This window comes from Mesoplodon bidens (genome assembly GCF_964165515.1).
Source record: "Mesoplodon bidens genome assembly, chromosome: 6".
Classification (NCBI taxonomy): domain Eukaryota; kingdom Metazoa; phylum Chordata; class Mammalia; order Artiodactyla; family Ziphiidae; genus Mesoplodon; species Mesoplodon bidens.
In genome coordinates, this window is record NC_138162.1 from 24,705,606 (window position 1) to 24,726,227 (window position 20,622).

General features: G+C 39.2%; 1 protein-coding gene across 6 annotated transcripts in view; it reads right to left on the bottom strand.

Annotated features, from left to right (window-relative positions):
* Positions 1-1,191: 1,191 nt before the first annotated feature.
* Positions 1,192-20,622, bottom strand: part of HEMGN (hemogen) — a 42,284-nt gene continuing 22,853 nt past the window's right edge. For 4 of the 6 annotated variants that reach the window (XM_081237406.1, XM_081237409.1, XM_081237407.1 and 1 more), the window contains 4 exons: positions 10,902-11,027; positions 9,060-9,153; positions 3,686-4,746; positions 1,192-1,321 (listed from right to left, as the gene is read on the bottom strand). In XM_081237406.1, coding sequence (XP_081093532.1) covers positions 3,687-4,746; positions 9,060-9,153; positions 10,902-11,027 — 1,280 coding nt within the window. In that variant the 3' untranslated portion in view covers positions 1,192-1,321; position 3,686. Of the gene's footprint in view, positions 1,322-3,685; positions 4,747-9,059; positions 9,154-10,901; positions 11,028-12,414; positions 12,506-20,622 lie in introns of those variants that run through there. The other 2 variants (XM_081237410.1, XM_081237411.1) reach the window with 2 other exon arrangements.

A 20,622-nucleotide genomic window follows, 5' to 3' on the forward strand; every position in this document is an offset into this window, starting at 1 on the left:
AGATAAATATTCCTGAAATACGAAAACTGCCATCTCTTTGTTCAAAAGTCTTACTTAGTTCCCCATTACCTAAGTAAATAATATACTTCTTAGTTAGGCAAGCAAAATTCCATACACTCCAATAATACAATAATTTTCAGCCTGCTAGCCTGCTATTCCACACGGACCCTGCATTAACTGTAGATTGCATGCAGTTCTCTTGAACATGTCTTTAATTCACCTTTCTCTGTGTCACATACAATAATGCTGCTATCCTCACCTATATTACAAATCCTCTCCATCTTTCAAGGCTCCACTCGTGTAATTTTTTCGGGTCACTCCAGCAAAAAAGTGAGCATTCCCTCTGTTGTATCTTCTAATTCAAATGGCACTAGCATTACTATTTTCTTTTGTAATTATTTGTTTTCTGTTTTATTCCCCCACGAGACTAGATTAAACTCCTAGTGGGCAAGGACTATGTGTTATTAGGTCTTCTAACCCTCACAGTGCTTACCATGATGCTGTCCACACAAACATGTGATAATGATTTAATGTACATTTTGCACAATTGCAATGTATAAAAAGTAAAAATAGAAAATCAAAATTCAAATACACAACTACATTCATCACTCCAAAATATCTTTGAAGGAGTCCCAGAATAAGAATTGTTAAAATTGTTAAATTGTTAAAAGCCATCTGAAGGCTGAATAAGATTTTGATGTTATTGTTACATTAGTAATTGAACAAAGTTTATAAGAAAACTATATATTTCCTCAAATTTTAATTGTTCAGACTTAAAAATGGGAAAAGAGAGGGCTCAGTAATTTTCCCCTGAAAACAAACATTTATTTGACTAATTCTTAAGGGCAGGACTAATTCTTAAGTCTATTTGACTAATTCTTATTTGACTTATTATTTGACTAATTCTTAAGGGCAGGACTAATTCTTAAGTCTGTTCCCACCACTATCCTCTCCCTAATATACCTACACATACACACGCGTGCGCACGCGTGGGTGTGCACACAGACACACACACACTAGCAGGATGTTGTCTATGTGGTAGAGCCTGAAAAATCACATTAGTTCTCTCTTTCAGATGTGGTCTATATATGGGGGAAAAACCACTGTTAAAATATTAATGAATATTGTAGAGATTTCTACCATATTTTGAGAAAAATCACACATATAATGTACTAAGATGTGAATTTTGTTGGACAACTATCATGGTTGCACATTGTTAAAGCAAAACAACTATAAATTTCATTTTCTGGGTGAATCTCTTGAGGAACATTCGGAATTGCTGGTATCTCTGGTTCTTCTGCTTTGGGTTTTTCCTTCATTTCTGTAAAATAAAATAAAATACGAAAATACATTTAATAAATGGTATTGGGATGATTGGCTATCCACTTGGAGAAAAAAAACTCTACCTAACACTTTGCACAAAAACAAATCTCAGATGAATTAAAGATTTAAATATTAAGATACAGTAAATGTTGTAGAAACAATAGAATATTCCTTTAATCTTAAGGTTATAAAGGCCTTTCTAAGCAGACCACAAGCCATAAGGGAAAAGACTGACAGGTTTGAATCATTAAGAATTAAAATCGTGACAGGTTTGAATAACTAAAAATTAACATTAAAATTTTGTCATATAGAATGCCAAACTACTATAAACAAAGTTAAACCACAAACAACTAGAAAAATATTTACAACTTATATGTAGGTAAAGATTTAATAACTATTATTTAAAGAGATTTTTAAAATCAATCAAAAAGGTAGATATCCCAAATATAAAATGGAACAAGGATTCAAACAGGCAATTCTCAAAAGAAAAAAACTGAATTCATAATAATCATAAAAATATGCCTAGCAGCATTAGTCATAAAAAAGTGGGAATTAAAACAATTAGGTTTTTTTTTAACCTAGCATAATAGGCATAGATTTTTAAAACAATCATGTGCAGTGTTGTCAAGGGCATGGGCAACAGGCACTTACATAAATTCTTGGTTTCTGTGTATTGCTACAACATTTTTGGAGGCTAGTCTGACAGAATATATCCAGACTTTAAATGCTGATACCCTTTGGCCCAGGAATTCAACTTCTAGGGATTTGTCCAAAGGAAGTAATCAGACCAACTTAAGCTTCCAGTGCCTTAGTTTCCTTATCTATAAAATAAGGATAATATTATTCATCCACTAGGGTTTTTAACACTGAATAAAGTGATTCACATGAAATGTTTAATACAGTGTCTGGCAGATAGAAAGTGCCAAATAAATGTTATTTAAATAAATGTTACTTCCAATGATGTTCATTGAACATTGCTGTAATAGTAAAACTTGGCAGTAATCTAAGTGTTCATCATTATAGGGATTGGTTGAATAAATTATTGTACGTATAATACTGTATAATTGTTACAAAAGATGTCATTAAGATGGCCACAATATATATTGTATGTGAAAAAAAGCAGGTTATAAAATGGAATGTATTGTATTGATACCATCTCATTTGTTAAAACAAAACAAAAACTTAACCTTGGGGATCAGAGATAGGAGATGGTATTATAGGGGACTTTTACTCTACAGTCACTTATATATTGCTTTAATTTATTATAATAAACATTTATAATTTATTATTATGACAATTTTATAATCAGCAAAAAGGTAGGTATTTCCACTTGTTTGGTAAGACAAAGCCCAAAACAAAATAAGCATTAATTAATTGCCCATCTTAACCTTGCTGGGATTAAAATGAAACTCTTAGAATTGGGCACTGTGTTTATTAGAGCTGCTTCTCCATCAGGGGACTCCTGTCAGTACAAGGAGTGCTTCATATGTCTGCTTTTACTGTAATTTTTTAAAAGGTATTTCCTCAAAACCTGTATTACTTGGAATACAATAACCCCAGGTTTTTGTTGCACTCATATTTTAGGAGAAAGAGAAAATAAGCTACCAAGGGATTTCTTTAGAACACAATTCCCTGGGGATAGCTATGGTCTGCTAGACAGCCCATTTCTTATACTGTGTACAGTATTGCACAAAGAGAATCAAGGCTCTCAGTTATGTCCCTGAGACAAGTCAAACTGAAGAAAGGTCACATTATTTCTTAAACGCTATGCAGAGGAGAAAGCTTTTCAGGAGCAAATATTTAAATAGAAAGGGTTTGGGATAAGCCTGGTAAGCCCTACAAGAATGAGTTCCCTATTACCAGGATCATATTTCATGTCTTTGTATCTCCCACGGTAGCTTGTACCATGAATTTACTTACCTTTAGTTTGCCAGGAAATTTTAATTTTCTAGAGAAAACTTTATTCACCAAGTTTTCTTGTTAATCTAAATGTAATTGTCCCTTAAAATATTTTGCACATAACTCACTCTATGTGGGGTTCATTCTTCTACACTGGCTAAAGCTTCCCAAAATGGATAGTATGTACAAGTACCCACTATACACACTTATAGTTTCAATGATTTTCTTTTAATTATATGGTAATATACCAACAGATATTGGTTGAATGAAAAACATTTTTCACTTGAAACTAGCCAAAGACATTGATGATACCCACTGAGATAAGTGGGATAACCCAGGATTGTCAAAGAAAGCAATAAATCACCGCTGCAAGGGAGATAAACCTATCTGGTACTCTGATTATGAGCAGGGAACACAAATAAGTGGCATGTCACTAGCTTGATCCCAATTAAAAAAAACCTACCTCAAGGAAAAATATAAACATCCTTAGCATCTTCCTGGTGTGCTTTAGGATCCTGGTCTTGGGGCCCACCTCTTTCTTGGTACAGTCCTGGAAAGCATTCTTCAGGCACATCCTTATCTTTATATGTCTTAGTAGAGAGGTCTTCAGGCCCAGGTGTTTCTTGGTATATTTCAGGTGCATAGTCTTCAGGCCCAGCTGTTTCTTGGTATATTTCAGGTGAATATTCTTCAGACCCAAGTGTTTCTTGGTATACTTCAGGTGAATATTTTTCAGACCCAGGTGTTTCTTGGATTGTTATATGAGAGGGGGCTTTAGACACAGCAATTTCTTTATATGTTTTATGAGAAAAGTGTTCAGGTTCAACTGTTTCTTGGTATGTTTTTATAGAAAGCTCCTTAGGCACAGCTATTTCTTGTGCTTTAGGAACAAAATTTTCAGTCTCAGCTATTCCTTGACCTAGTTCAGAATTGTGTTCCTCAGGTTCAGCTCTTTTTTGGTATGTTTCAAGAGTGTAGCCTTTAGGCACATCTGGTTTGGGGTATGCTTTAAGAGGGCATCCTTCCAGGTCAGCTATATCTTCAGATGTTTTAGAAGAAAGGGCTTTGGCTGCAGCGGTTTCTTGGCACATTTTAAGAGAGAGGTCTTCAGGTTGAGCCATATCATGGCGCATTTTGGAAAGATGGTCTTGAAATACAGCTATTGCTTGGCACATTTTAGGAGAGAGGTCTTCAGATTCAGCCATATCTTGGAGTATTTCAGAAGGGTGGTTTTGTACTGCTGTTTCTTGGTATTCAGAAGAATTTTCCTGATGGATAATGCTTTCTTGACCTATTTCAGAAAAATGTTTCTTGGGCGCAACTCTTTGCGTGGAGGCTACCGGAAGGAGAGCTTCGGTCACACTCCTGGGTGGTTCAGTTTCTTTCTCTGTAGGTGTTGGTGCTTTCTCCATCATTTCCTTTTCTAATTGTGACAGAGGCTCCACCTTCATTTCTCTATTTTGTTGTCTCTTTCTGCCTCTTTCACTTCTTTTTCCTGTTCTCTGCCGCTTGCGTTTTTTCTCTCTATAGAGAAATCAGAATTAGTGTCAGCAACAGGGTTCCAGAATTCAAATAAACATTTGGTAATAACAGTCTCAGGACTCCCACTGCCTTGTTGCACGACCTTGAACAAGTCACTTAATCTCTCTCTGGGCCTCAGTCTCCTTGTTTGTAAAATGAAGAAGTAGTTCTAGATGCTCTCAATTGTCGGGAGAGGAAATGACCCTCAGGACTTTTTGCCTTTGATGCCTTCCTCAACAGGAACCTTCTTGGTGAGTGTAGCATGTGTGTGTGTGTGTGTGTGTGTGTGTGTGTGTGTTTGCATGCATTTGAGAGCATACATTTAAAGCTTGGTTATGGAAAATGTATTGTTGATGTTATACATTAATAGACTGGCATTCTTGTTTATATACTAGTCTCTTTGGGTTTAGTCTATGTGAATTCATTTCTCTATACCCTGGGTAAACTGATATGATTGTGTTCCTAGATCTGCAATGCAGGCCTGCTCATCTGCGCAGCCTGCAGGTGAATGATGTATATGGCTTGCTTATCTAATACAGTGCCTTGTGTAAAGCAGGCTAAGTGGCCAAAGCTGAGTCCAAAGCTCCAAAGCTGCAAAAACACTTCCTTGAGGTAAAGCAGCTTGGTGGAAAGGCATGAGTGGTCATATTATACCTACTCTGAACCAACAGATAAAGATCTAGAAGATGAAAGGATATGCATGGGTATTGCAACCAATGACAAATTGTTAGGTACTGCAAATATAACCAAATACAGATGGCTAATATAGATGGACTTGGGGGAAGAAAAAGATACTATAAATAACATTTCATCATTTTTCTAAACCTATTGAAATTCTGTTTCATGCTACCTGCCCCATGGAGCCTTCTCCAACAGACCACAGGGCTGAAATGCTCTCCTGCTTACCACTCCTATAGGATTTATTATGAGGATTATGCTTAAGGTAAAGAACATAGGCTGCCTCATCCTGTAGTTATTTCTGGAGAAACCCTATTTCTTTTAGTAAACAAGACAGTCTTTGGAGATAAAACCCGTGTTTTTTACACCTATGCAATGCTTGTAGTTCCTTGTACACTTAAAACATGTATACCCTATTCTACTTTTGTGTGTTTGAAAATTTCCATAATTAAATTTTTTTAAAGGTTGTCTCATCAAAACCAGTTTGAAGTCAATATAAAAAAGGTACATATTGTAATAGTACAGTTTAAAATAAATATTAAAAATAATATAGAAGGTAAAAATGATATGGTACCTCAGCATTTGGAAGTTTAATTCCAAGTAACCAAGGTAACAAGATAAATTATAAAGTCCTTATTGTCAGATTTTAAAAAGATGATGTATGTGAATTCTTCAGGCAACATTATTATCCTAGAAATTAAATCCTAAATAATTTGCTATGTAGATCTCTATATGAGGGAAATCTGAGTAATGTTCCATATTCTTCCTGGTAGTTTCTCAAAAGATACAAATATATCTGTGTGGCCTAAAATTTAATCTGTACTCAGTCACTTATCAGCTATGTGATCATGGGCAAGTCACTTAAACTCTCTATGCCTTGATTTCTTCACAGGTAAAATGGAGTAAATAGTATCTGCCCAACCTCATGTGGTTGTTCTAAGAATTTCATGTAATAACGTATATGAATGAATCATCCAGATAGAAACTAGTACTCTTATATAAATATCAGAAATATACATATACATATATATGGCGCTTCCTATATGCCAGGCACTGTTTTAAGTAATTTACTTATTCTGTTATCTCATATAGTCTTCACATCAACTTATATGGTAGATACTATTATTATCTCCATTTTGTAGATGAAAAACTGAAGCACAGAGAGGTTGAATAACTTGCCCAAAGTGAAATGGCTAAGAAGTAAGGGAGCCACTCTTCAAATCTAGTCACTTAGCCATCTGGCTTTAGCAGCCAGGCTCTTAACTATTACACTCTACCGCTTCTCTCTGGAACTAGGGTTTCACTGTGTAGAATGTTGTAGTGAGGACAGCCCTCAGTAGTATAGATATGTGTCACAACAGCAAGGCCAGCCAGCTGCCAAGAGGCTCACCAAGGTTCTACCTACTCCAGTGACTTCTTCAGCCTTGCCCCCCTCAAACCAATGAGCACAGAAGCCCAATTCTATAGGCATACTGAAACCAGCTCCATTTCTAGGGTCAGAGCTCATCAACCAGCTCTAAGAGATTGATATGTAAACTTAAAGACCAATTTTTAAATGAACAGTGAGAAATGCAAAGACTTGGGAAGGCAAGAAATGATCAGAAGGTTGCTTGGTGAGTAAGGAATTAGGGGAACTAATTGTGTGTTTTTCAACAGTCACCTGCCAGAGGACTTGAGTACAGAAGTTTCTGCTATAACATATATGCATTCCTGAAAAACCTCACTTTCTGCAAAATCATGCACTAAGAGTGACAGTGCTTATGGGGAAAAAATAAAGTTGGGGCAAATGACTCAAATCCTATGCAACTTTTTAACACTAGCATAAACAGTAATTGGGACAAGGGAGAGATAACTTGGATAGTCCAGACAGGCAGCTTACTATGGCTGGAGGCTGCCTCAGGGATGGTAAAAATGCACAAAAGCAACAGTGTAAATGCAGGCTTTCAGTGCTGAGATCATGCAAATAAGGGTGCTCTGAGCCAGCAGGGCTGCCACTAAGTTGAGCACAGGAGGAAGTGCAACCTGCTATGTGTGGAGATCATTGCAAGGCTACTAATGTCCTTCTCTGGGGAAGAAGCCCCGGAGGAAGGCTGAAAAGGACCCTGTCTATACAGCAGCCAAGCTGAAGGCTTTTTCCTTTCCTGCGAAGGTTTTAACTCTATTCCCACTATTCTGGCTTCTTCTGAGTAGGAAAAATTATGAACTAACACAATTTCCACATTATACTGACATCATTCTCCTATTTACCAATCACATGTGAGCTAACTGGTGTTGTAGAAACATGTGTTGTTGCAGAACAGACGATACTCAGTCCACAGTGGGAATAGGTACTTAAAACATCTGCACTGTATGTTTTTTTAAAAAATGATGCCTAGAAAAATGTATACCTATGTTTTTTTGTTTTTTTTTCACAAAGCAGAGCCCGGCCCTGTGAAAAATGTATACCTATGTTATTTTTGCCATTGAAGGAAACATTTTTACAGTAAAGAAGAAATACACATCTAAATCTTAAAAAATTTTTAAAGAAGAAGAGTGCTTAGATCAGTGGTTCTCAACTGGGAGCATTTTACCTCCTCTACCCTGACCCCAGGAGACATTTAACAAGGTCTGGAGATATTTTTGGTTGTCACAATGGGGAGGGGAGAGTCCTGTGGGTTTCTAGAGGCTAGTGGTGCTGCGAAACATCTTCAATGCACAGGACAGCCTCCCACACAAAGAAGTCGCCTACCCACAGCATTAATAACACCAGCGTTGAGAAACCCTGGCTCAGATGGATGCTGTACTTTGGCTCCTTGGGCTCCCTTTTATTTCCAAGCAGGCAATACCTCTGTTTTCACAGTTATATTCTAAATGGTGCAGTTAGATGCTGCCTAATTTATAGTCATGTTCATGTACTCCCTTCCTGAGATTACATACAGCTGACTTTGGACACTTAGGAACTCTCAAACTCTTCCATCACTCATTTACAGACAGTGCTTTGGTTTACTCCATGGAGAGTTAACTACACTCATTCAAGAAGAATTTCACTAATAGAAAGCTTGGAGAACAAGCTTGGGGGTCTTCTCAATGGTGTCTCCCGCTCCCAAAAGATACTTCTATGGTTATATTACTAGGGTGGTTGAACACCAGGCCTCTCTACAATATACATAATTTGATCACCTGGTACTGTAATTAAAAGAGACCATAGGGCTTCCCTGGTGGCGCAGTGGTTGGGAGTCCGCCTGCCGATGCAGGGGACACGGGTTCGTGCCCTGGTCCGGGAAGATCCCACATGCCGCGGAGCGACTGGGCCCGCGAGCCATGGCTGCTGGGCCTGCGCGTCCGGAGCCTGTGCTCCGCAACGGGAGGGGCCACAGCAGTGAGAGGCCCGCGTACCGCAAAAAAAAAAAAAAAAAAAAAAGAGACCATAAATAAGATTCTGTTCCCATCACTTTACTAGATGGGTGACTTTAGGCAAGAGATTTAACCTTCAGAGACTTGGTTGTTGTTGTTGTTTTTTTGTAAAATAAGGATAACAGCTCCCAATTTATGGGATTTTTGGAAAGATGAAATATAGTGCGTAAAGTGCTCAGCACCACTTGACAAGTAGCATATGCTAGATAAATATCAGTTCCTTTCCCCTTGCAGCAATACCATACCCAAATTGCCATTGTGAAGTTTGCTTTTCTTGCACTTCAGCTTTTCTTTTTCTGAGTTGCTCTCTGTTTCTTAAACTCCAAGTTCCAATGACTTCTGTAGGATCAAAATGAAAGTTATGGGAGATAATGATGAATTGTGGCATTAACAGGAAAAGAGTCCTATAGAAAAATGGTAGAATCCCCTTACTGGGTGTGTAAGTTTTACCTCCTAGCCTTTTGAGGACAAGAACTATATCTTATTTATTCTTGTATCTCTGAAGAATGCCTGGGAGCAAACATTCGGTCAACATTTTTTAAATGAAAAGGTCAGTATTTGTACATAAGTGTGCTACCAACCTATTAATTTTTTCAAAATAGTGTACATATTGTACAAACATAAAAGAAAAAAATCAGCCATGTTCTGCCATCCTATAACCTGTTTTCATTTTATTCCTTGTATTCATCTAGTCCCTATATTAAACAAAGTTGCAATGATGGCATACCACAGTTTTATCATTTATTAACCTGATACATCAAAAATATATTCCATCATCTTGTCCTCATAATTATAACTTTAGCAGTTACATGATACTTAATTGAGTTGATGTATTCTCATTTATCCACTCACTCCACTCGTATTGAGCATTTAGGTTGTTGCCAGTTATTTTTTTTTGCCATTGTAGATCAAATTATAATAAATATTTCATGTACACATGAATATTTTTCTTTTTTTTCTTTTGTATATTTTTCCTTTGGATGATGTTTCTCCAAGTTCTTTGGAATATTAAAGTTAATATCAAGAAAGGTTCTGTTGCCATCCAAGTTTGTGAAAAGTTAATGTTGGTCTTTGATGTAGAACTTCTTAGAGACTATAGAATGATTTCAAATTTGCACTGGGACCCCCAAAAGAGAAAATGCCCCTTGGACCATGGCACCTTTTGTTTTTAGGACAGAAGTCCTTAATGGTGAACTTGGATGGGGGAAAATTATACTTTTATTTTTACCAATCTTTAATTTAAATGACCATTTCCTTCAATTATGAATGTAGGTAACAAACCACGGTAGTTTTAGCAGTGTGTGATTTTGTCACAAAAAGAAATTACAGATTTTCTTCATATAACATGACAGTTATTGCAGATACCTTAAAATATCATTTATTTGAGATGATATATTTGATTTGATACAGTGGTAATTAGATCCACCACTAGATCTTGTTATTTAATGCATCTATAAATAAGCACATATATTATTATATCATAGTTTTTTATTTTGATAACTTATCTTAATATAATTGTTTCCTTTATAATCCTATGTATTTAATTTTATGTGTTTAGACTTCTTAGTCTAAGAAGGGGTCTAGAGGTTCATCAGAATGCCAAAGGGATCCATGGCATTAAAAAGTTTTAAATCACTGCCTCAAGGCCTAGGGTTCTGCAAAAGCAGCAGAAATGCTGCTTTAGGATAGATCCAAAGACTAAGATTAGTGAGTCAAAAGAATAAACACTATTATCGTTCTTGCTACTTATTGCCAGATCCCTTTCCAAAAGTTTCACTATATTTACGCTACCAAAGAAGTATATGGTTGTATCTGTTTTACCACAACTATCTGGTATTGGGTATTTTCGTTATCTTTCATTTATATATATTATTAATAATTTATTTATTATTTCCTTGTGTTTCTCTGGCTTATTAGAATCTTAGTGCTAGAAGGCACCTCAGAAAGTTATATAGCCCCAATTCTTTCATTCTAATATATGAACGTATCCAATTATGCCCCTTTTTTGCCAGAGCCATAAAAAGAGGAAAATAATCATAGTCCAATCCTTCCCAACAGCCACTACCTCTTAAGGTCTCTTTCATTACCTGGAACATGGGTCTCTTCCTGATGAGGATCAGGTGTCTGATGGAGCATCAAGTGAGACTGGCCCTTTCCCAAATCCATCTTGCTGCAATACCTTCCTGCTGTTTGGTCTGACTTCCACAAGAACCCTTTTTTAAAATGTCAAAAGTAACTAACAGTTAAAAACACACACATACCCGAGTTCACTTGTCACTTGACTTCCTGCCTAAAAGTTTTATCTAGTTGGACCACAGCTGCTGGCTACTTCTACTTTCTTTATCATACTGCACAGGTGTGAGCAGGGGGCACAGCTGGTGCTATGTCCTCCTCCACCATAGTGGCTAGTTATACAGGCAGCCCTGCAGCCACAGGCTGGTACGTCACAGCCACCGGTATGGCAGTCATTTGGGTCTGCTAAGAAGTACCTGAGTCCGATGTTCCTTTTTACATACAGAGGTGGCATAGTATAGGAAGAACACCAAGTCTAGCACCTAACCAGCTCAATGTCCTTGAACAAATCACTTCCCCTTTCGTGACTATCCTTCCTCATTTGCAAAGTGGGTGAATAATTCCTGACTTGCCCACCTCACACAGTTCTTGTGAAAGTGAATATTATGAATGCGAAAACTATGAAGATGTGAAATTAATCTTATATTGTTTTCCTGCATGTGGCATTTTCTCATCTTAACCTGATGCAAAGTAATGGAAAGTCTTGCTGTTAGACTTAGATAATAGACATAAAGAACTAAATTGGGAATTCAAAGCAAATTTGAACCCTCTTCTGCTCCTAATCATTCACAAGTGACTCAAGATAACTAGTGAAATCCACTGTGACTCATCCAGGGAAAGTAAAAAAGCATTTCTTAATGAAAATATCAGCGTATTATGTCACAGAAATTAAGTTGAAACCAAAGGAATCACCCATCTTCAATCGGTCACCCGATTTGTGAAGGCAAAGAGGCACAGAGGATCAGGATTGTTCACCAAGGAAAGGAACACTGACCACCTCCTATTACAGGCAAACAGTCTGTGAGATGCAGGGTTAACACTGTATCTGGAGTCAGATACTGAAGTGAAGAGAGTTTGAATTCCAGGGTTGCCACATTCCCTAATTCAGTCACCTTAGGCCACTTAGTCTTGGAGCCAGTTTACCTACCTACAAAATGGGACAATATTGGTATGTACCTCATGAGGTTATTGGGATGACTGAATCAAATAATGCATTTCATATGTGCCTGTCATATTGAACACATGGTGCCTAGCATATTCAACCTGCTTAGTAAGTGTTAGTTGCTGTTATTAGTAATAAAAATATAGTGACAAGATTTTGGTAAGTCAAGTCACAGTTTAAATGCACTAAAGAACTCAGAGAAAACCTGAAGGGAATCCTTTATAAAGAGAAAACCTTTATAATATGAGTAGATGCCCTCTACTTCCATAGACTCTTAAGGCATTAGCATCTCCTCCTAAACCATCTAGTCCCTCCCCCTATTTTATACACAGAGAAATTGAGAACCAAGGAGGGGGAAGATTTACCTGCCCCAAATTTTCTTACTTACTGGTGGCACCACATCTTACTGATTATAAAATGGGTCATCTTGTTATGCTTCACCTTACCTGGGTATGAAAATGTATGTGTGATGTGAACATATGAGAGAAGCAGGTTTTTCAAACACACTGAAAAATATTGAGAATTATATAACAAGCACTCAAGGGCTTACCACCAAAACAATGTGGTATTTAATTACTAGATCCTAAGCTCTAGCTTTAAGTTTCTCGGTTCCCCAGTCTTTCTCATAAGTTAATCTCTACCTAAAAATTCAGATAACTCCAGGGAGTCCCTATTCCAAGAAGTCCTATAGGGAATGGAAAGTGTAACTTGCAATTTATCTCATGATAATTTTTGGATTTTCAGATACAGGGTTTTAAAAACCCCAATACAAGTTAAAGTAGCTTTGAAAATTATAAAACAGGAGTGTTTTATAACTTAAACTGGCATTTTAAATTAGTCGCTTTATTTGATATGTTTTAATTCTTACTGATTAGGTTATTTCTTATGATAATGAAATAAGATAACCTTTTAGAATACTTCTAGGACGTCTTACAGAAGATACAGAATTACTTCTTAAATACAATTATTCTTAAAGCTTGTAAGACCCAGTTCAACGATTCAGCAAACCTTCCTGAATGCCTCCTCTGTGCCATGTACTGAGCAAGGCTGTCAGACTACAAAGGTGGACGAAGGTGGACCGATGTTAGTCCCTGAGTTCTGGGTACTGTAGGCCCATAGAGATATGCACATCTTTATTGGAGGAAAATAATATTTAGACCCTTTTCACCCTGCTGCAGCCTGCCTAAGTTGATTCCACCCCATGTTCTGATATCTAGGAGCAGAATGTGGAGGGACTGTATGAGGGTGGGGTCTCAAGTTAACAGTAATTAGAGAGCAATACTGGGTGGAGGGGGCAGGTGGAGGGAGTTTGGAGCAAACTAGATTGGAAGTTAGGCAAGGTGTCTCTGTTGTGATAAGCAGGCCACAGCAGGAACTTGTCTGGGACAAAAATAGCCAGTCAGTAAATTCACAAGCCATAGTTCATTGTCCTTTCCCTCTGTAGTGAAGTCTAGAGTCGTTAGCAGTGTGTGAGATGTTAGGCATTCAAGGCCAGATATTTTTAACAAAAGCTGCCTTGTTCTAGAGTTATTTGCATATATACATAGTACCTCTCTCTAGGCCACAAACTCTTTGAGGGTGGTTACCACTCCTGATTCACCTTTCTATCCCCACAGTATAATCTAGTAGGAGGCTTAGCCCAGAGCAGTCCCCATAAATGCCCTCACTCCTGTATGCAGGGCCAGCCTCATGGGTGTGCAGCCTGTGAAAGTACTTTATACGCTCAGAGGGGCTGATGCTGCTGTTACTTAGTAATACCATCATCTGTTCCAGAGCTCTTTCTACTGTCATTCACTGGCACTGACCTCTGTGCTGAAGATATAGCAGTAAGGATTTCCCTGGTGGCGCAGTGGTTAAGAATCCTCCTGCCAATGCAGGGAACACGGGTTTGAACCCTGGTCCGGAAAGATCCCACATGCTGCGGAGCAACTAAGCCCGTGCGCCACAACTACTGAGTCTGCGCTCTAGAGCCTGCGAGCCACAACTACTGAGCCCACGTGCCACAACTACTGAAGCCCATGTGCCTACAGCCTGTGCTCCGCAACAAGAGAAGCTACTGCAATGAGAAGCCCACGCACCACAACAAAGAGCAGCCCCTGCTCACCGCAACTAGAGAAAGACCGCGCAGCAATGAAGACCCAATGCAGCCAAAAATAAATAAATAAATTTTTTGAAAAGAAGAAAGAAAAGTGAGCATGGAATGATAGGATAAGGAACAAGGGGGGAAAGTTGATGGTGGTTGCTATTTTAAACAGGGTGACAGTTGTTCGGGACTGAAGGAGGTGAGGGGCCTGCCAGGCTGCCCTCTGGGAGGGCACTGTAGGCAGAGAGGCACTGGCAAATGGTCTGAGGTGAGGGAGTGGTAGGAGGTGGGTTCAGAGAGGTAGCTTATTGCCCCTTGTAGGGATGTCTACTCTGATTGAGATGGATAGTCATGGGATGGTTTTGAACAGAGGATGGATGCCATCTGACTTTTTTTTTTTTTAATTTTTGGCAACGCTGCTTGGCATGCGGGATCTTAGTTCCCCAACCAGGGATCAAACCTGCACCCGCTGCAGTGGAAGCATGAAGTCTTAACCACTGGACCTCCAAGGAAGTTCCTGGCATATTTTTCAAGGATTATTCTATGTAAAGAACAGACCATGGGGACAGGGGAGGAGGTGGAAGCAGGGAGACCAGTTAGAAGGATCCTGCAGAATCCAGATGATTAAGGCTTGGACTGTGATGGGAGTGATGAAGAAGTGGTCAGGCTTTGGAGTAGCTTACAAACTGGATATGCAGTGAGTGATAAAGAATCAAAGAGTATGACAAGGGTTTTGGTCTGAGCAACTGGAAAGATGGAGATACCATTAACAGACAAAGAAGACTGGGGGGAGCAGGCTTGCAGGAGATGATCAGGAGTTTAGTTTTGGACATGCTAATAGATTAGGGAAAAAACAGCAAAGGAGCAGCCAGTGAGGCAGAGAATAACCAGGAAAGTGTAGTGTTCTGGAAGTCAAGTGGAAAAAATGTTTTAAGGAGGAGGGAGTGATCAATCTGTCAAATTTTGCTACTAGGTAGATAGAAGGAGGATTGAGAATTTTCCTAACAATTTCTTTCCTAAGAATTTAATTAATTATGAACTGGAGCCCAGAAAGGTTAAGTGACTTGGCCAAGGACATACAGGCAGGACCAGCAACATAATTTGCAGGGCCCAGTCCAAAATGAAAATACAGAGCTCCTCCTTCAAAAACTATTAAGAATTTCAAGGCAGCTACAGCAGAGTATCAGAATGTCAAACCCATCACAGGGCCACTTTCACAAGTGCTTCCCTGAATCTTTGTGGCAAACATAAAATAGCTATTAGTATCCTCATTTTTCAGATCAAGGCACTGGTGCTCAGAGTGTACAGTGATTTTACTAGGGTCACAGAGCTAGACTGGTAGTTTGAGCATGAAACCTGAGCCTGCAGCCTCCAAGTCTGGCCTTCTTCCTACTAGACCAAACTAGATATTGAAGGAGAGAATTGCTTTCCTGCCTCCTGACCCATCTGGAGCATGTTTAAGTAAGTGTTGAGGCCTTGTTCATGCATTTCAGAGGCCTGGTTGAACTGGGCAGATGTGGGAGGGAGGGAAAAACATTCCTAGGAACTTCTGCCCTGGGGCTCTTTATGATGGGGGTGAAAAGGGAGCACTGGATACTATTCAGTGAGAAACTTGACCTAATAAAAGTGCCCCCAAACTGATGTAGTTTTAGGCCATATTGATAGAATTATAGAAAAGAGGGTGCTCACTTTGCTACACTTTGGTTTGTCATCCCATATATGGAGTGTTATGCTGTGAAGACCGTGTGAATGGAATTTGAAAACGTGTAGAAAAAAAAGTGCAAGGGATTTGGGACTCTACCATTTCCTGGCTGTGTAATTTGGGGGGAAATCTCTCAATTCTTTCTGATTCTCAGTTTCTTCCCTTATAAAACAGAGAAAAAGTAATACCTCCCAGGGATTCTGGGAGGATAAAAGAGATCATGAGAGCTTTCTATAAAATAAAAAGCACTGTGCAGATAGACATGCCATAAACTCGGGCAGTGTTAATAGTATTATTGGAAGTGTTCTAATGATAGTATTATTGGAAGTGTTCTAATGATACACCTGGGCATTGTCCTGGAGTGCATTAGGGTGGAAAAGTCAAGAAAGGGAAGCTATCATACACTTTTTTTTCTTAGTGTTCTTTCCTTGCTAAAATACTTTTTCAAACCTTTTAAATTATTTTCAAAGAGTTGATCATGCTTTGTTTTCCTTAGTGGAGAAGGGGAGTTTCTGGTTTCCCTCTCTCTCACAGCCTGTTGATGCATGATAAATAAGTTCTGTCTCTGCTGAAACAGATGCTACTGCACACATACAGATAACACGGTCTATGACTTTAGGATGGCTGTAACCTGACTTTCAATTTAGTTTGTTCCAAAGTCCCTCCTCCGGCCTCCTCCACCAATATTGCTTTCTATTTCTTTTTTTTTTTTTTTTTTTTTTTTTTTTTTTTTGCGGTATGCGGGCCTCTCACTGTCGTGGCCTCTCCCGCCGCGGAGCACAGGCTCCGGACACGCAGGCCCAGCGGCCATGGCTCACGGGCCCAGCCGCTTCGCGGCATATGGGATCCTCCCAGACCGGGGCACGAACCCGCATCCCCTGCATCGGCAGGCGGACTCTCAACCTCTGCGCCACCAGGGAAGCCCTGCTTTCTATTTCTTAATGAATAGACAATAAGCATCTCTGACTAAACATTGATGTGTGGTCATTTATCTGGGGAAGAACAAGTCTGCTCCCACCTTGAGCCCCCGTCACATCTCTGTCCTCACATTCCTGAACTTCCGGAACTAACAGTGTACTCTCAAGTCGACTGCTTCCTTTCCCCACATAACTTCTTCTTTCCTTTGCATCCACAATCTAGTTTTCTCTTCCACGTATTGTTCTCTCGTAAGTCAGCAATGATTCCTAATGGCCAAGTCCAGTGGTCCCTTCTCACTTCTCTCTCTCTGTGACTTCACTGTAGTTTCTATGGTAACGTGTTCTTCATCCCTCCTTCCTCCCCGCCCCCTCCTCCACACACTTCTCTTTTACTCCTCTAGCTATGAGAAGTACTTCCCAAGGATGACTCCTCTGAGTCTTTTCTCTCTCACTCTTAGACAGTCAATCCAACTGTATACCTTTAGCTATTACCTTTATGCAGATATCTTCTAAATAATTACCAGTCTGAGTTGAAAGATCACATTTTCAAGTGTCTCTTGAATATCATTCTTTACCTGAATATCCCACTGCACCCTAAACTTAGCATAGCAAAAAGCAAATATAGGGCTTCCCTGGTGGCGCAGTGCTTGAGAGTCCGCCTGCAGATGCAGTGGACACGGGTTCGTGCCCCGGTCCGGGAAGATCCCACATGCCGCAGAGAGGCTGGGCCATGCCGTGAGCCATGGCCGCTGGGCCTGCGCGTCCGGAGCCTGTGCTCCACAACGGGAGAGGCCACAACAGTGAGAGGCCTGTATACCACAAAAAAAAAAAAAAAGCAAATATATCTTCCCCCTAAAACCAGTCTCTCCTACGCCTTATTTCTGCCATTCTTAACTATTCTACTATAGAAGAGCGGCACCTTGTTCCTGGACATCCAGTTCTAATTGGCAATCCAGTTCAGAACTGCCTTTTCCTCTGCCTCCACCTCCTCCCTTTGCTTCTCACATCCAGTTGGACACAGTTCTGAGTTTATTCTTCCCAATGTCCCACATGCTTATTCCCTCTTTTCCTTTCCCATACCACCATCCCAGAGGGGGGCCTCAACTTCTCATTGGAAGTATTGGAGAAGCTTCCTAAGTGGTTTATTTTCTTCTATCTCCCCTCACCTTCCCCAGATTGTCCTGCACAAACAGCCAGAACACTCCCCATAAAACTGGCTCAGAACTGGTCTCTACCCCATTTAGAATCCCGTAAAGTCTCAGTATTATGTGTAGAATAAAGACTAAACTTGTCAGTCTGGCATTTAAAGCCAACTTCCCAATCTTGTCTCCCATTACTTTCCTGAAAATACCCAATGTTCCAATTAAATAGTGCCACTTGCCCTCCCTGTTTGGCTTTGATTCTTTCTAACACCCACAGTACCTTTATTCACACCTCCTTGCTCTTCAGTGCTCTTCACTTGTGTCTGCTCATCCAGATGGTGAGTGCCCCCATCACAAAGCCTTTGGTGATGATGATGATGATGATATATTAGCTACTCTACAAACACATAATAGGTACCTGACATGTTACAAACATTATCTCATGTAGTTCTTCTAACTAATATTATCCCCATTTCACTGATAAGGAAATTAAGGTTTAAAGAAGTTAGGTTACATCCCAAGGTCACATAAGCTCATAGGTGCCGTAGTTAGAGCTCAAAACCAAAGCAGTCTGACTCTAAAGTTCACAGATTTAACCATTCTTTTCTACTACCTTTTCCTACATAGAGGTGATCTCTCCTTTTTGAGCTATAGTGTCACTTGATCTGAGCCTCTTGTATGATAAATATCACATCATATTTATTTTATTGTTCACATGTACACATCTTTTCTATAATGTTCATTCAGCAAACATTTATTGAACATTTATTTCTTGCCAGCCCCTTTACTAAGAATTGGAGACATAGAGAAGAATCAAACAGGAGTCCTTTCCTCCAAGGAACTCAGTCTAACTGAGGGTGATAGACAATAAGTAAATCTGAATTTAGAATATAATACAGTATGATAATTTTAACATCAATATTTCCAAATGTTCTAAGAGTAGAGGTGGAGTGCTTAATTCTGCTGTCATAGAAGTAGAAAGATAAAGATATTATATTGTGTATCCTCTAGCTATAATCCTCTTTATTCATAACTGCCTTGAAATGACTGCATTGGTCAACAAGTAGAATTGGAAAAATGATGAGGCTCTATGTGTGTAATAGTATTATGTGTTTTTTTCACTTTACAATAGTGTTAAGCTTTTCCCCTTTTATTAATTTCACAGAAATAATAATGATAGCCAATATTTATTGAGCACCTGCTTATCATATTCCAGGCAGTCTTCTAAGTACTTTATATAAGATAGTTCATTTAGTCTTTCCAACAGCTTTTAAGGTAGGTATCACTAATATCCCTATTTTGTAGATGAAGAAACTGAAGCACAGGTATTGAACCTGTGCCCTAAGTCAAACACCTAGTAAGTGGCAAAGCTGGGTGGTTTGGATCTAGGAGGCCATATGCTTAACCACCTTGCTCTCCTGCCTCTCAATTCTACTTCTTTCATATTTAATAAAATAAGGCAGCAATATATATTCTTTTTTGATCCTCTCTCCCTCCTTTCTTTCCCATTTCCCTCTCCCTCATCCTCTCCCTCTTTCTGCAATTTGTTGACTATCTAATCTGTGTCCCAAAGTGTGTAGGGTGCTGGGAATATAAAGGCAAATAGGAAAAATGGCATACATAGAAAATTAAGGGAACACAGAGGAGGGACATCTAACCAAGATGAAGAGATAAGGTCAAAGCAGTCTTACTAGAATAGGTGATCTCGAGCTTAGTTTTTTTTTTTTTTTTTTTTTGCGGTACGCGGGCCTCTCACTGTTGCGGCCTCTTCCATTGCGGAGCACAGGCTCCGGACGCGCAGTCTCAGCGGCCATGGCTCACGGGCCCAGCCGCTCCGCGGCATGTGGGATCTTCCCGGACCGGGGTACGAACCCATGTCCCCTGCATCGGCAGGCGGACTCCCAACCACTGCACCACCAGGGAAGCCCTCGAGCTTAGTTTTGAGAGTGAATAGGAATTAACTACTATGATTCAACCAGGCTCAGAGGAACAAACACAGGCTCCAGAGTCAGATCTAAGTTCATTCAAATCAGGTTCTGTGTGGCCAGGATCTTCCACCCTCAATTCCCTCATATATGGAATGGGTATTATAACACCTACCTTTCATGACTATTATGAGAATTAAGAATGATGACTATTGGAAAGAATCTGGCACATAGCAGAACTTACTGCTCTGGCTGTCATTATGATTGTTCATAATCTCAATAACAGTAAGTGAAATAGAACTGTTAAATAATAAAGCTAAGCAAGGCATGAGAGTTATTTTATAGATAAGGAGATCCAGAGGGGGCCAATGTCACACAGGCCTAGTGGCAGCTGGAACCGGAATCCAGATCCTCTGAGAGTTCTATCATTTTCCCTTTACCTGCCTGCTATTCCGAACTCTTCTGTCTACAAGTCAATCTACCTTATCCCCTGGTTTGATGAAGTATTTCCCAAACTTTCCAATTGTTACATTCTCTCTTCATGATTTTTGCCCTATTCTTGTAATAACACCTTCTGTATTATTATTTACTTAATGTTTTCCTTCAAATAAACTTATTTTTCCTAAAAGTATTTAAAATGGAAATTTTATATCACCAATGTAAATGGAAAACCAACAATATCACCAGTGAAATCACAGGTTTGTGGTATAACAAATTATAATTCTTCTAAGGTACATTAAAATAAATACTGAACTATTAAAGTAAAAGATGTTTCATCTGAAATTATCTGCACTGCCCCAAGTG